The sequence below is a fragment of the Pseudonaja textilis genome, chromosome 1, assembly GCF_049901715.1.
Source record: "Pseudonaja textilis isolate UNSWEBS1 chromosome 1, rPseTex1.2, whole genome shotgun sequence".
In the NCBI taxonomy this organism is placed as follows: domain Eukaryota; kingdom Metazoa; phylum Chordata; class Lepidosauria; order Squamata; family Elapidae; genus Pseudonaja; species Pseudonaja textilis.
In genome coordinates, this window is record NC_141990.1 from 163,861,493 (window position 1) to 163,877,084 (window position 15,592).

At 36.0% G+C, this 15,592-nt stretch overlaps 1 protein-coding gene across 4 annotated transcripts in view; it reads left to right on the forward strand.

Moving 5' to 3' along the window:
- The window catches only part of ERBB4 (erb-b2 receptor tyrosine kinase 4), a 918,585-nt gene extending 903,799 nt beyond the window's left edge, over positions 1-14,786 (forward strand). For all 4 annotated transcript variants that reach the window (XM_087919620.1, XM_087919622.1, XM_087919619.1 and 1 more), the window contains one exon: positions 1,733-14,786. In XM_087919620.1, coding sequence (XP_087775746.1) covers positions 1,733-2,178 — 446 coding nt within the window. In that variant the 3' untranslated portion in view covers positions 2,179-14,786. The remainder of the gene's footprint in view (positions 1-1,732) is intronic.
- Positions 14,787-15,592: the final 806 nt, after the last annotated feature.

The following is a 15,592-nucleotide window of genomic DNA, read 5'->3' on the forward strand; positions in this document are numbered from 1 at the left end:
AGGCGCATCTATGTGCATGCTTCATGCAACTAGCATAACGGACTCCTAGAATCAAAGTCTTGTTTTTTTGCATTGGCTTTTCAAGTTCGATGGAAGAGTTTATAGGACCTCATACTCTTGGCATGTTATTTGTAGCATTGAGAGGAGGCTTGACTTATCGATTACATTGCAAACTTAGCTACAGAGTAGAGCTTACTTTCAAGTAAAAGGGTTTCTTTTTTTCTTTTTTTTTTCTTTTTCCAATGTCTAACTGAACAGCATGATCACTGGGCTAAGAGAAAACACATCATTAGTTTCTTGCTGCCCTTAATGTACTCAACCATATAATATGGAAAAGAAAATGGATAGAATTTCCCTGTTATATTCATTGCCTCTTCCTAACAAGAGGTGATCCTGATTAGTTAAGCTTCAACAATTGGCACTGTAAGTAATTAAAATGTATATCACTCATTCAACAGCCCATGGGCTTTTATGAAACACACTGCTTCCTGAAAAATCAGTCAGCTCAAGTAACCAGAGTTAAAATACTATGGCATTCTCTCTGCTCTCCAATTCCCCCCTTTTAATTCTACAAGAATAACTTAGCTTCCTTACATAGTTTCTGTTTGTGTGTTTGTTTTAGTCTGTATGTTTATGTTAATGTTGAAATGCAAGGAAACTTTTAAAAAGCAAGGGATATTTTGATCTTTTCTATGATCAACAATGAAATTCAAGATACAACCAATTAAGCATTAGTTATTATTTTCTCTCAGTCTTGTACATCTTTCAAAATCCCTTTTGTCACAATAAGATAGATAACATTTTGGATGTAAGTGTTTTGTTCCCTTAAGAGTTAATAAGGCAATGTAAAGAAACATTTTTGCATCATTGATTTTAATATAGTTGAGGCATGTGTGCAAAACTGTCAGTAGAATGAGCTCAACTCACTTGAAAATGAACATGCCGTTTACAATCTAGCATCTATTGGGTGCCAGTTTCAAGCTATCTTATGGGTAAGGTTGAGTGAAAATTAGTTTAAAAAATCTCACAGAATAAGAATGTAATAATTAAAATATTTCTTAGCTTTTTAAATATATTTTCCTAAAGCCAAATTATATGTTTCTGCAGACCAAGAGGTAACAACCCAGTTCTTTGATTCTGTATTCATCTATTCTTAATGAGCAGATTGTTTTCACTTACATAATATGTAACTGAGTTTATCTCAGTTGAAAGTCATGTTAGCAAGACAGCACCTTATGGTTATGAAGATATAGCACTCTAAGTATAAACATAAAAGCATAAAAGCATAACAATAATGCAACACTGTAGAAAAACCAGTAATAGATAAACATATACCCAAAATGTTAGGTGTACAATAGCTGGCAATGCTTGATCAGAGAAGTGCTTTTCCCCAAAAGGAAAAAGGACTCAGAGAAATATTTCCATTAGAGATCTTAAAGTATGGACAGGCTAACATAGATGGAATAGTTTTGTCCATTACCTTTAGCCTCAGTTCCTACCCTTAAGTTCCTTTAGTCATTTCCATGAGTGCTTCCAAATTTGTGTTTTAAGTGTATGGAGTTTTGTTTGTCTTTTCACTCAGTTATGCATTTTTGTATGCATTTTTTCTAGTGTATATGTATATATATTTACAAACAATTTACCCAAGTCTTTAATATTATATTTTCTTAATGTACACATTGCAGTAGAAATTATTTTAATTTCAGTTAACATCTCTTTTCCTTTTTCCAAGATCACCTGAATCCAGTAGAGGAGAACCCATTTGTTTCTCGGTGGAAGAATGGTGATCTTCAAGCTCTGGACAACCCAGATTATCACAACAGCCAAACTGGGCAGTCCAAAGTCGAGGATGAATATGTGAATGAGCCCCTGTACCTCAACACCTTTGCAAGCACCTTTGAAAAGGCAGAGTACCTGAAGAAAAATGGGCTTCCGTTGCCAGAAAAGCCCAAAAAGGCATTTGATAACCCAGGTTATTGGAATCACAGCCTCCCTCCACGAAGTACCCTACAGCATCCGGACTACCTGCAGGAATACAGCACAAAATATTTTTACAAACAAAATGGAAGGATCCGGCCCACTGTGGCCGAGAATCCTGAATACCTCTCAGAGTTTTCCCTGAAGCCTGGCATGATGCTTCCCCCTCCACCATACAGACACCGAAACACCGTAGTGTAATCCCAGGGAGAAATGGGGAAACCATACCAGCACTCTCCTCCTCTCCTTCCTCCTCGTCCTTTTCTCCTCCTTCCCCCTTTTCTTACTTTCTCTTGCCAAACCTTCCCTCCATTTGATGTCTGCAAAAAAAAGTCAACAATTCCAGGAATTTAGAAAGAAGTAAAAGGGGGAAAAAGTCTGGCTTTTCTTCCTTTCCAAGCACTTCTTTTAGAGGAAGAAAAGATCAGACCGGCCACACAGGCTAGGACCAGTCCTTGAAGTGGTTGCCTGCTGTTAGGTGGTGTTCTTATAGGGATCCAGCTCAGGGCCTGCCAAGAAAGTCACCCTGGACAGTTTCTATCATCAGGATGTGCCAGAGTCACCGAAGCATTACCACAGAAGGCAAGGAAGTTTGAAAAGGTGGGAAGGGGGGTAGAAAAAGACAATTTTTATACCATAGGTAATGACCTAATGACTGAGATTGAAAGGCCAATTTCTTTAACCTTTTTTTATTCTGCCCCCTAATCAAGATGTCTAATCCAGCTTGCTTATGGCCAGTTGCTCTCTCTACTTTTGCAGGTGTGAGTTCTTTTCCAAGGCAGAGACCTCATTCATTCTTGTTCTGGTGCATGAAATTACAGGTGGCTACAAGTCAAAAATTGTATCAGGACACACACAAATTAGCTTGGGCTTTTTGAGGGCACAGTGCAAATGAATATTGAATATTTATATAAAGAGAGCCTCCTGTTCATATTTTATACACATTGAATGCAACGTAATAATTCTCCCTCCATTTCTTTATCAGCATTATATAGCACTAGAGAGCTGAGAGCATTATATAGCACTAGAAGGAAGAATAACACTGGATTTTTAAACACTTTATAACAGGCAGGTCAGGAGGAAAAAGGAAAAAGAAAAAAAATAAGGACAGGTAAAACACACTCGGGAAATCACTGGAAAATTAGTTTGCACTTATAATTTTCTTTTTCATTATCTTTTTGTTTTCTCTTTACTCTGAACTTTGTTCTGGAATCTGAATGAAGCAATATGGAAATGACCAGCAAAATAAAATAATTTAAAATGTAAAATGAATAATAATATAAATATATATATATATACTATATCTATATATGAAAGGTAACTCTGGAATTGCCAAAACAAAGTGAAAGTCAAGCCTTTGGAACTTCCTTCATCAGTGCAACTACTACTCACAGGAATAATATTGAAGTATCCACTTTAGATATTGGCTCTTACAAGAAAAGGAGCAGATATGAAGAAGGGAACTCTGAAGGTAAAAGGGGGAAGGACTGATTTACGGAGCTCCCCAGTAAAGACTATTGTGAGACTGTTATTGAGTGGTTTTGTTCTAGCACAAAGAAGAAACACAAGACAAATTAAGGCTGTTTGTGGCTGTTACATTCTCAATCAAATCTGTAAGTAATCTCCTAGCATTTGCCCATTTATTTTTTACTTTTGGCCTTTACATGTTGAATTTAAAGAAAAATAGTTGGTTCCTTGAAATTGTAGCATTGAAAGGCACAAGAATAGAAACAGAACCACCTCCATTCTCCTATCAATATATTTTGAATGCACTTTTAAGAGGAATCAGTTACTTTAGTGCGTGCAGTCTACTATTTATTAATTTCAAAACAGAGAATAAAGGTAGAAGAACAGAGATTCAGTGTAGAAATAAGATTTGTACTTAACTGTGATGAACAAAATTTAAGGAGTACAACAAGATAAGGATTGTCTTCAGAAATATAAAGAAGCATATTAAGAAACCCTTGCAAGAGGTAGGCTTTGGACTTCCTTACTTAAAAGCCGATGGATATAAATGCTGATACTCTTAAATGGTGGGTCATTATTCATTCATTCGGTATGCTCTATGAAAGGCATGTTCTTTTGGGATTCAGCAAAGAACAAAACATATTCCATGAGGTTATCAGCAACAGAATGATTTTACTGGAGATTAAGGCAAGAGCCAAAGTATGGCGCACATAGCGAATAATCTGGACAGATCTTACAGAACCAATTGTTAGGATGCCTACAGCTGTGACCACAAAGGACCCAAACAAGTAGGTTAGATAAAAAAAAAGTACCAGTCAAATCTTGCAACCCCAAATCCCTTTTCCAATGTAATTTGGAAAGCACATAATACAAAATTAATTGTTCTGCCCATGATTGATCTAGAATATTGCTTGCTGGTATTCTGAAATTAGAAAACTCAGATGTTAATGATATTTAGAGAAGTATTTGAACTTGTCATCTAAAAACAAGCTTTCTGATTTTATATGGATATTTATTTTTCTTCAGATAAGCAATTTATTTTTCTTCAAGGTGCATCTTGTTGGATATCTTTAGCCCCAAAATTCTCAAACTGAACTCCACATACTCTGCAGGTATCCATAGAAAAAGTATAAAACAGTAAACAATTCCTCTGCTTAAATGTGCATGATGGTTTCCTTTTTTCCTTCTTCCTATTTGATATGAAATGAAATGTTGAAGAGGACTAGATTTTCAATACAGAACACTGGGGTGGTTTGTATCAGAATATCACAATATACATTCTGCCACATGTTCTACTTCTTGCAGACATCCATGCCTTGCTTCAAACCTTGATTTAAAAAAAAAAAAAGCACTGCAGCCTTCGAATTCTTCCTTAAAATGATAGTGAATTTACTTTTGTTGCAAAAAGGAAAAGTAGTTAAAATGTAAGTCACAGATAGGCTTTTATTTTAAAAGAGAAAAGAGTAGTCTTAAAAATCAGGAATATTTGGAAATCATTGCTTTATCTTCTGTAGCTGTCTTCATTTAAAGAGCTTGTGTCTTCTAGTTGCCCAACTTACATTTATAATCAGCCATACCTTGTGACCAATATTAATTGGCTGAAGGGCACCATATGGGACCTAATGTGTGATCTATGTATGTTGTAGTCCAGATGCCTAAATCATTGATTTTCCAGGTTTGATAGCTTGTTAAATCCTGCAATTAGCAGTAGCTTCCATTGTTCTCAACAGTTATCGCTCCCTACCTATGTACAAAATTTGCCAGAAGGAGCCATGAAACTTCAACACTTCTAATTTTCCAAAGAAATAGCCATTAACTGGCACATTTCTATGTCCCGCCTATAAGTCCTTAAGAGTTTCCAGTGTAAATTGGACTGGAAGAGAGCCTGGCAGGTCAGGCTCCTTCTTATTCCACTGCTTGCTCCAGTGAAATTCACAAGATCTGGTTTTAATTGTGGACATTATAGTAATGGAGTTGCAGAGCCAGTACCTAGAACAAACTTGTCTTCTGTTGCAATACAGGACCGCTTATTTAAACATGTTTTTATGAATGGATAGCTTTTTTATGAATGGATTTGAAATGAACGTAATCCGTTCCTGCTATATTTCATGCAAATGCCACTTATTATATTCACAGTTTCTTTTAAACAATCCCACAATAGTTATGAGGTGGCATTTTAAAAACTCAGTAATTAAGTAAATAAATCAAACTAATTATATTGCAAATTTCTCCATGCAGTAATTAGGACATCATTGGGCATAAGGTTTGTTTCTCTCTATACTTCATCATAAAGACCAGGCAGATTGAATCCCAACTTCATCATATTAGCTTTATTTTCTCATGTAAAATATCGGACTGTATAATAATACATGTTAAAATGTAGAATTACTATTTTTCCTTAGGATTTTAGAATGAAAGTATTTGAATCAGAAAGATAGCATAAAAATTTAGTTTTTCCAACCAATAGTTAATTCAAAATCTCATAGGAGCCAAAGCTGTGAAACTGTGATTATCATTAATCTTTAAAGTATTGTCCAAGCTATAAAGATTAATATTCCAAATGACAGTACCAAAAAAAATCAGTTGAAAAATGAACTAAATGTACTACTGGCCAGGGTTAATATCCACAAATATGTCAGTGAAATCTATTTGTGGAATTTACATAATTCTCATTTGTCATACGAGGCACATAATTAGTGCACAATGGTAATAAGGAAATCCACCATGCCACTATTTCCTGCTGGTTCAAGATTGGTGTACAACTTGTTTGATCTCATACTATCAGATTGTTAGAGACTTGAGACAGTATTGTCATGGCTCAGGCACCTGAAATTTAGCTGAAGCAGCTTTTAATTGCTGTTCTGAGAATCCTGTTTTCTCAATGGAAGGAACTTCTGTTTCATCCCACTTCCTCCTAGCAACATAAACCAGCAGCCATATCTCAGCTTCTATTGCATTGGCAATAAATATCTGCTCTGGAAGGAAGAAGGAATGGTGTAAAAGTCCTGAGCAATTTTCCTTTGCTTTCGCAGCAGCAATCCCCAATGCATCCTTCAGCAATCGGGATTCGACCATGAGCTCTCTGGAGGAAGGCCCTCATTAAAAACCTTCTGTCAGAGTGCTAAGTCTACCTTCCAGCAGCCATTGGGGACTGACTGAATGAAAGGCAGCAGCTTCACAGCCAGGATCATATTTCTTGTGCCAAATCATATTTACACCAGTGACCACACAAGTGAACCCCAGATGCATTGCAAGTAAGGTTAGTAGATTGGGAACTAGCACTGTCATCCTTTTTTCAATGAGCAGGAATTTTGTTTCTCTAGGAGGGTCTCTTTGAAATGGTCTTTTTTATGCTCTCAGCTAGAAGGGCCATAAATTGGCTAATGGTTACTTCAGCAGTTCCCTGCATGTTGGTGAGAAGAGCAGGAAAGCAATGGCATGTTAATGGTGGTAGTGCCTCAAAATGAAGGCTAGAGTGGTTCTCAGCTGCAATTCAACAGCATCCCTTGGGGTTCTTCTTTATGCCACCTATCCTATCAGCATGGATTGTTGCTGCTTGCAATTGTTCTGATGCCTCAGAAAGTTTTCTACCCTTGGTGGAGGGAGAAATCCCATAGGTGTAATTGTATGCCCATGGATTATACAGGCAAATAAAGGAATACAATTCTACGAATCAGAGACTATAGTGAATCAAAGACTATGGCAGTCTTTCAAAGCACCTGAGGGCAGGACAGGAAGTAATGGATGGAAAATTATTAAACAGAGATCCAACCTAGACATTTCCTGACAGTGAGAACAATTAATAAATGGAACAGCTTACCTCCAGAAGTTGTGGGTTCTTCATCACAGGAGGTTTTAAAGAAGAAATTGGGCAACCATATGTCTGTAATGATATAAGGTCTCCTACCTGAGCAGGGAGTTGGATTAGAAGACTTCCAATGTCTCTTTCAACCCTGTTATTCTAGATCTAAGTTCTAAAACTAGCTGAGAACTGAAACATTTCACAAGAAAGTGTACTTCGGCAAGCACTAACCCTACTCCTAATACTTAGGTTTTTACGTTCAATACTGTGGATTAAATGTCTGATATAGGAATCCTTATCAATCTAGTTGGAGAGAAAATGTTTAAGGCATCAGAAAGTCATAACATTTAAATGCTGAAAGCCTCAGACTGAACTGAGCCGGCTTACATCAGAACCCTTCTACAGCCAGTAGACTGAACAAAAGCTATCATCCGCAGACAACTCTCAGCCAGTATACGATATACCATTGTGAGTCAAATGCAATTGAAGGGTATATAACGTTTGGTCCCAAAATTAGTATGTGGAAATCCTGTGCGTACCACACGGTGTTTGAAATGGAATACTTCCTTTGTACTAGAACCACTTTTCAAGAGCCCTTTGAGCACCGGAGCATCCTGTTGCAAACTAAAAATGGAAGACGAGTTACATGCTGTAATTTTCTGCATTAAAACCCTCACAAAAGAGTAAAAGAAAATAGAAATCTTTTTTTTTTTTCTGCCATAGCAGTAATTTCTCCTCTGGATCACTTTTTTCAAATTCTGGAAAACACAGAAATTAAAAAGGAATGAAGTTTATCCTAGAGTGATCTAAATTGTATCTTAATATAAAGTTATTCAAGCTGTATCTTAAGACCCAACTACATTGCATGCCCTGCGAATTAATTTTCATCCTGTTAGGTTTCCTGTAGAGAACAACCAAAACTGTGAAGGGCACTTTTACCATTGTGTTCAATTGTGCAGAAAAAAATCCAAGCAAAAACTATACTGTAAAATGGCATAGGATGTAAAATTTATATTCTGCTATGAGGTGGCCCCAGCTCTCATTCCATTCTTCCCCTTCCCCACCCCACCCATGTGAGCCAATTTGGTCTAGTGATTAAGGCATCAGGCTAGAAACCAGAAGGTTGTTAGTTCTAGGCCTCCCTTAGGCAGAAAAGCTTAATTTCACAGGGTTGTTGTTGTGGAGAAGAAGAAGGATTAGATATATTTCTACTTTGTTATTTATTAAAATAAGAAAGGGAGGAAGATAAATAAAGAAAATGTATTAAGTTGTCACTCTCCTGCAAAAGGACCATTGACTTGAATGAGACAATTTACTTACTACAAAGGGAAATTTCTATATGTACTGTAAATTCCTCTATATATGTAAATCTAGACTTGCCCTCTCTCAGAAAATTTCACCAACATGTACATGTAGATTTGAAAGTGCCCACTTTAGTCTCCTCTCCCCCATTTGCAGATTCTAGTCCTTTGGCAAAGAACATTGCCAGTTCAATCTGATCTGTTCTAGAAAATTAATGCAGATTCCTAATACATCTTAATCTCCATCTCATTTAAACATTCCTTGCTTTAATATCCAACCCATTATTCATTTAAATACAAAGGTATTGAATAGGATTAATATGCTGGGGTCATACTGCTACAAAAGTGTATAAAGGTAAAGGAAGCCTTCTGAATCACTGAAGTGAATTCATCTTCAGAATTAAGTTCTTTCTGCCAGCTGGTTTACAGCACATGTTCTGTATTTTTGAAGCTATAAGAACCAACTCGATCAATTTATCAAATAATTATGATACCTAGCCACACCTTATCTTAGTCTTCCATAATTAACATTTTTGCAAACCCTTGCAAAAGCATTCAGTAATTAATGCTTGGACAGCCAAGTTTTGAAGACAGGGATTTGACTATGGAGTACAGTGGCTAATATTCCAACTCTTGAAAGTTATATGCTCCAGAGAAGAAATTGTTACCATTATAATCATCATCTAATTATTATAACATTATTCTTTGTTGATAGATTAGCCTAGCCTATTGTGGTATTTCAGGTTTAATCTTCGATGATGCCTGGTCTTGAGAAAGGTGAAAAAAGACCAACGTACAGTAGTTTGAACAAGAGAGAGTCAGATTGAAGGCTTCAGAACCAGTGAAAACCTATGATAAAGAATTTTCTCTATATCTAATTATTATGTTAATATCATGTTTGTTCCTCATGAGATAATTTTATTCTAATGAGCTAATGCTTTTTTTGTTTCTGAGATGGTGGACAGAAAAAGTCACCAGTTGAGTGATTTGGGGACAATAAGTCTCAGCCATCTCACTTTTTGAAAGTTATTGATGTGAGGAAAATAGGATGAGGAAGGAGTTATGTTTGTTGTGCCAACAAATCCACCCCCATTCAAATCAAAAGTCTCTAGCCGCATCTCAGAGAAAAGAAAATTGATTTATTAGAAGTGGCCATGTTGGCGTTTAGCTGGGTGCAGCTGATACTAAATTACATCATACATTTCCCCTTTGACCCTGGTCTTCCCCCACCACCTGGATGTGGTTTCTCCAATGGGACACATCCATCTCCAAGAGTCATCCATCATGCTCTCCAATAACTTTCTTACGCTCTGACAACTTTGGGCTGCTGGGGTGATTATCTAGGCATTTAAAGAATTCCTCGTTTTCCCCCTCTCCCCTTTTCTGGCAGCTAAAAAGACCAAAGGAGTATCTTTTAGTTGATATTTGTCACATTTATAAAAATAATAAAGGCAGGATAAAACTAAGTAAATACTATTCCATTCTTGGGATGTTAATATATGTGTTTGGATGAAATTTTTGAAACCATTACTCCAGTGCTGCTGCTTTATCTTTTTAATACTGTCACTCTAAATTAATAAACCATTTCCATTTTTAAGACAAGGTGAATTTTTATTAGCAAATCTGACTATTGCTATCTCCATATAAATAGCTAAATTTTATTCAGTTGCAATTACAATTAGGAAGGGTTAGTCTTGAATTCAGCCTTAGGATTTTTTATATTTTCATTTTTATGAGTTTTTACTCATTGCATATCTCCTGATTGTTGTATCTGACTTTGGCATGTGACTATAATGACAACATTCCTGACATTGTACAAGATTTTCTTGAAAACGTGACAGACAAGTATCTTGAATTAAAGTGAAGTAGCCAACGTGACAGCAGCAGCTGACTTGTTTAAACAACATATTTTTTCATTTGTAAAGTTCTCACATTGCAGAGATTGAGCATTCTGGTAAAACAGAATAATTTGGGAATGGAGATATCCTGGCTTAAGTTTTCATTTAGATCTAATTTTTATGATTATATGTATATATTTTTTATTCTACACTATTCTATCAAACCTATTTTCACATGATACTCTGCTCTTCCCGCATGAGCAGTAAATCTGTTATGTAAGCATAAAAATAAATAGGCTTAGAATTAGTGATTGTGCCCTTCAAACAAAGGCATCTTACAAGGAAATATTGAATTTAAAAGATTTCCTTGACATATGTGGTGTCTTCTTTTTCTGCCCACACTTTTTATCTTTTTAACATTTTAATTAACTTTGTAGTCTTTATAATATTTTAATTTTCTGAGTTATTTTCAGTAGTTTAAGGTAATAATTTTATACTGAGCTTTTTTAAATTTTAAAATCAGTGTTCTTTAATTCAACCTTTTCAGTTAAACTCTTACTACTTAATATTATAGGTACCAAGCATTACCTTAATAAATATGCATGCATGCCATGTTTCTACAATAGGCATTAATTTAATAAGGTGCAGATATTGTTGAAAGTCTGGGTAATTGGTATGTTGTAACTGCATTTGAGCTTGCTGCATTTGAGAGCAAATAAAGGTGCTACAGGGTGAATAAAAATAATGTAAATTTGTTCCTGTTCTAACCCTTTCAACCAGACAGTGTTGCTTAGCTGAATCAGGCCCTTTAGTTGACTCATAGAATCATTGCTCTGATGAAAGCATTTAGAATTTGAAGGCTGTTTTTCTCAATCACTTTGCTAAAACTTTTATAGAGGTGCTATAAGCAAAGCTGGGACATATCCACATATGCCAACTACAATCCTCCATAGCCAAAGGCAAGAATCCTCAAGCAAACTGGCAGAAGTTGTATACAAAGGAGTGCAGTTTCAGCATACAGTCACAGCTGCCATTTGCTCTTTTCAGCACAACAAATACCCTACAGACACCTCTGTAAAACTCTTCTATTTCTTTCAATCTACTTCAGGAAATTGGTATTCATCTTAAAAGGAAATGGTAGATTTCTGTATATCTATTTCCTTGTGGGATAATACTGCCCAGAAAAAGTGTGTATTTAGTGTTAATTATTACTGATCATAGTGGAAACAATAGGGAGCTAAGATTATTGACGTCATAGTGGCACACCACAGCCACACTCTGAAAAAATGCACTTACCTAAGCAATGAACCTGAATCACCTGGGGCCTGAGTAGGCAAAGTGGCTGAGATGCTTTAAAGCTATTGGCTTTATATTTAAAAAGGGGTGAGTTATTTTCCCCCCAAAATATTTCCATAAAGGATTACTTTCTTTAGTTTCAGAAGGCAAGGGCTGTTTACATTCTCATCCAAAGTCAAGAGAACTGATTGAAAATTATTAATACTTATGAGGGGGTCAGTTTGAAAAGTTTTGCTATGAACAGCTATGAAAAGTTTTGTTTTCAGCCAGTAAAAATATATTTTAGAAAATTTTATCAGAATAATTAGGCTGGAACAGCATAAGATAGAGATAAGTGGTCATATGGCACCCAGAAGCTATGCCTACTGCTCACAACCATCTATTTGCAGACAATCATGGACTGTTTTCAAATTAATTTGGGACATAAAAGTTGAAACTTTATCATCCTAGGATGTATTCTGTGACGTTTACCAGCGGCCAAAGGCTTTTTTATATATATTAATTTTCAGGGACCTTCAACTTTAGAGATAGAAATTGATTCTTTAATTCCACCCCCTTGCACATATCCTCACTGATTGCAGACTTCTGAAAACAGGAAGGGGTGGTGGTGAGAGAGAGAATCAGTTCCCTTCCCCACTATCTCAGCCTAGAAGGCTATAGGCATGTCCAGTGCACCAATGTTAAAATACTCTAAGGTAGGCTGGTAATTCCCCAGTCAGATTCTTAAAACTCCTTAAAAGACCTGCACAAGATAGGATCCCATGGCTGTGGATACACAAAAACACTTTAGCAGATCATAAAACAGGAGGAAAGAAAAACGGGCAACAGATCAAGTTTGGGACTTTAGCTGATGACGAGGTTAATTGTAGAAGATGGAATAGGCACTATTCAGGATAACTGAACGCACTGCAAGAGAAACCAGTTGAAATGCACCTTTGGCATATTTGCAAGGAAAAGCACTTTCATTGGGATGAATTTAATAAACTTCATTGAAAAGCAATTGCACTCCACTGACATGAAAGTCAGCTTGGGTGACTTATAAGCACTCCAGAGCCTAAAGTATTTTTGGGGGAATACCCACAGTAGTAAACTGTGAATGCTATTTTATAAATGTAGATATGTAATCTGTTATTTTGAAGTGAAGTACTATGAAATATGTAGCATAAGTTGGTACTACTGTTGAATGGGTCGATAATAAAACAAGCAGCTGTGCAAAGGACAAGCTAACTTTGAATTGCAGGGAAACAAATGGATATTGTGTAGGTAGAAAGTTCATAATCCAATTCATAGATCAGTTACCTTCTATCAAAATAATTGGCCAAGTGATATGGAGCTCTGTTTCTTATGTGGCCATGTTCACCTGAAATCATTTAAATTGTGCAAAAATTAAAGAGCAACCTAAATATTCTCAACAGATTACAAATCTTGCAAGTTCTGAAGATTCTACTGAAGACATTTCAACTGTCCGCAGACTAAATTGCTAAAATCTCTGTATTATGCCATGATTGAACAATAGATCAAACTCAAAACCTGTGCAGTTTTTTCTTGATTCATATGTAAAAATAATTATAGATAGATACAAATATTCTGAATATTTTTTTAATTACAGTGTCCTTCTGTACATAGATATGTAAACAAAAATATCCAGGATTCTGTTCTTTACCTATCTAACTGGATATTTGACTGCCATTCTAGAAATGGTTTGTAGATCCATGTATTTATTTAAATAAATCAGTGATATAGATTTGTAATGACTAGCTTGATACTTTTAGGATGCTAGCCATTGCTCTCTAATTTAAAAGTAGCTTCAAGTTTATCACTGAATTTGCTGAAGTAGGCACCAATATTTGAAAATGCAGTGCCTAGAGTATTAGAGACCCCATCTGTAGATCTAATCAATCTCCCCCTTTTTAAATCATATTATTTATTATTTTTTAAAAAAGGTATGTGCATATTTTCCTTCTTAAAACAAATTACTAAAATTATTAATACAACAAACATGAAAACACTAAGATATTTCTATTCAATATATTATTTTGGACATATGATTTTGAGAAATACTGGATTATGGCTTTCTTTGTAATGAGTGATGCTCTTGGGGGCAGGAATACTGGTTTGTTTATGAATTTCTAAACTTCCCATTTATGATTTCCAAAACTTGCAATTTTGTATTGCTTGGAAACTGAAATGTAGCAATTTCCCTATGTTCTGTGTGTTCTCGTTTAACATGCCGATAAAAAAGACCATAATCTTGTGAACCCCTTCTGGGAAAGGCTGGTGAAACTATGTTTTGCGTTTTGCATCTTCATTTCATGTTACACAATGCATTCAAAGTTAGCTGACCTTTTGAAGCAAACATGAAAAACAAAAGCCTACTGTTTGTTAATTTGAAAATGTGAATAGTATTTTTATAGCTTGTTAAAGATATGGCTAGTTGCATTATGTAAATAAGGTTAATGTAGCTTTTATTTCCCTTTGTGGGCATCATTATTTGGAACATGATTGTCTAAGGTTGATTTGTATATAAGTAAATGGTCTGTGATTGCCCTCCTCGCTGCCTTCTTCCCATTTCTCCCATTTTGGTTTATCTCTTTCCAGATCTGACTGCATTTTGACATTCTGTGTGATTCTGTGTTAGCACTATTGTGGTTTGTTCAACTTCCTGCACTTACTTACACAGTAGGATATTGTGTGTGGTGTATTGTTATTTTAACTTTTAGTTTTTTTTATTTTTCAGCTTTGAAGGAACACGCACTGTTGAAAATACACAACTGATTTTTGTTAATATTACTAGGCTAAATATTTTAGTATGATTTCCCTTTCATACTGGTTTTGTTGTTGTTTGGGAAGCTGGCGGAGAAACCAGTGTCTTCTTTTTCTAAGTGTGATTTCTTCCCATTCAACTTCTCTATCAAGGTCCTTTAGGGTAGAGCTTTACCTGTTTGTTAAGGCAAATGTGGACTTCAGCCTGCTTTCGCTTCATCGTACACTGATCATCCCAGCTGAACTATTTGAAAACCGTTCTGCTTTTTTGTTACATGAATCTGTCAGAAATATATTTTTAATTTAATATAAACGAACTTCAATAAAATAGCAAACAAAAGGTTTTTTGTGTTAAGGTTTCTGTTTGTTACTAGTAGTACTGGTTGCTTTCTTAACAATGCTGTCCCAAACCAAAATAGCAGAAAGTGGTGCTGATTGCCATCTTAGGCCATCTCGGAATTGGCATCACAGCAAAGGCATGGAAGTGGAGCAATCTAGACCCTGGGTTGATATGTATTGCTTGAAATCAAGGCCATTCCGAAATATGAGATTCGGATATAAGAGCAAGCAGACTGTTGTGATCCAGAGGTGTCCCTAGTGAAAGACTTAACTGTGAACATTTAAAGAATTACAGAAAATAAATGAGTTAGAACAGCGGTCTACAACCTTTCCAGCTTTGCAGACTGGCAGCAGAAGTGGCAGTGGGGGTGGGGAGACAGGATGGTTCTGTGCAAAGAATGGCTGAGCACCTTCACAAAAATGGAGCTCTGCACACAAGCAGACATATGCCACCGCTCACGCAAGTGGAGCTGCAGGTACTTGCCCACTATTTGTGCAGCCCGGTTCTGAATCAGCCACAGCCAGGTACCAGGCCGGGCACATGAATTGGGGACCCCTGTGTTAGAAAGCACTTTGATATTAGCCTGGTCAACAATAAAACACCAACTATAATCCACTTATGTATGATTGGTTGCATAGAAATATTCCCATTATAAAAAGCATTATAATAGACTGAATCATGTCTAATTTGATAAGTTATCTACTATAGTTGCTAGATTACCAGGTCAATGAGCTCTGACATTTTTAGAAGGATTACTGTAACTAGCAGCTACAGACAGATTTCCATTCATGTTTCTTTGCATCATCTT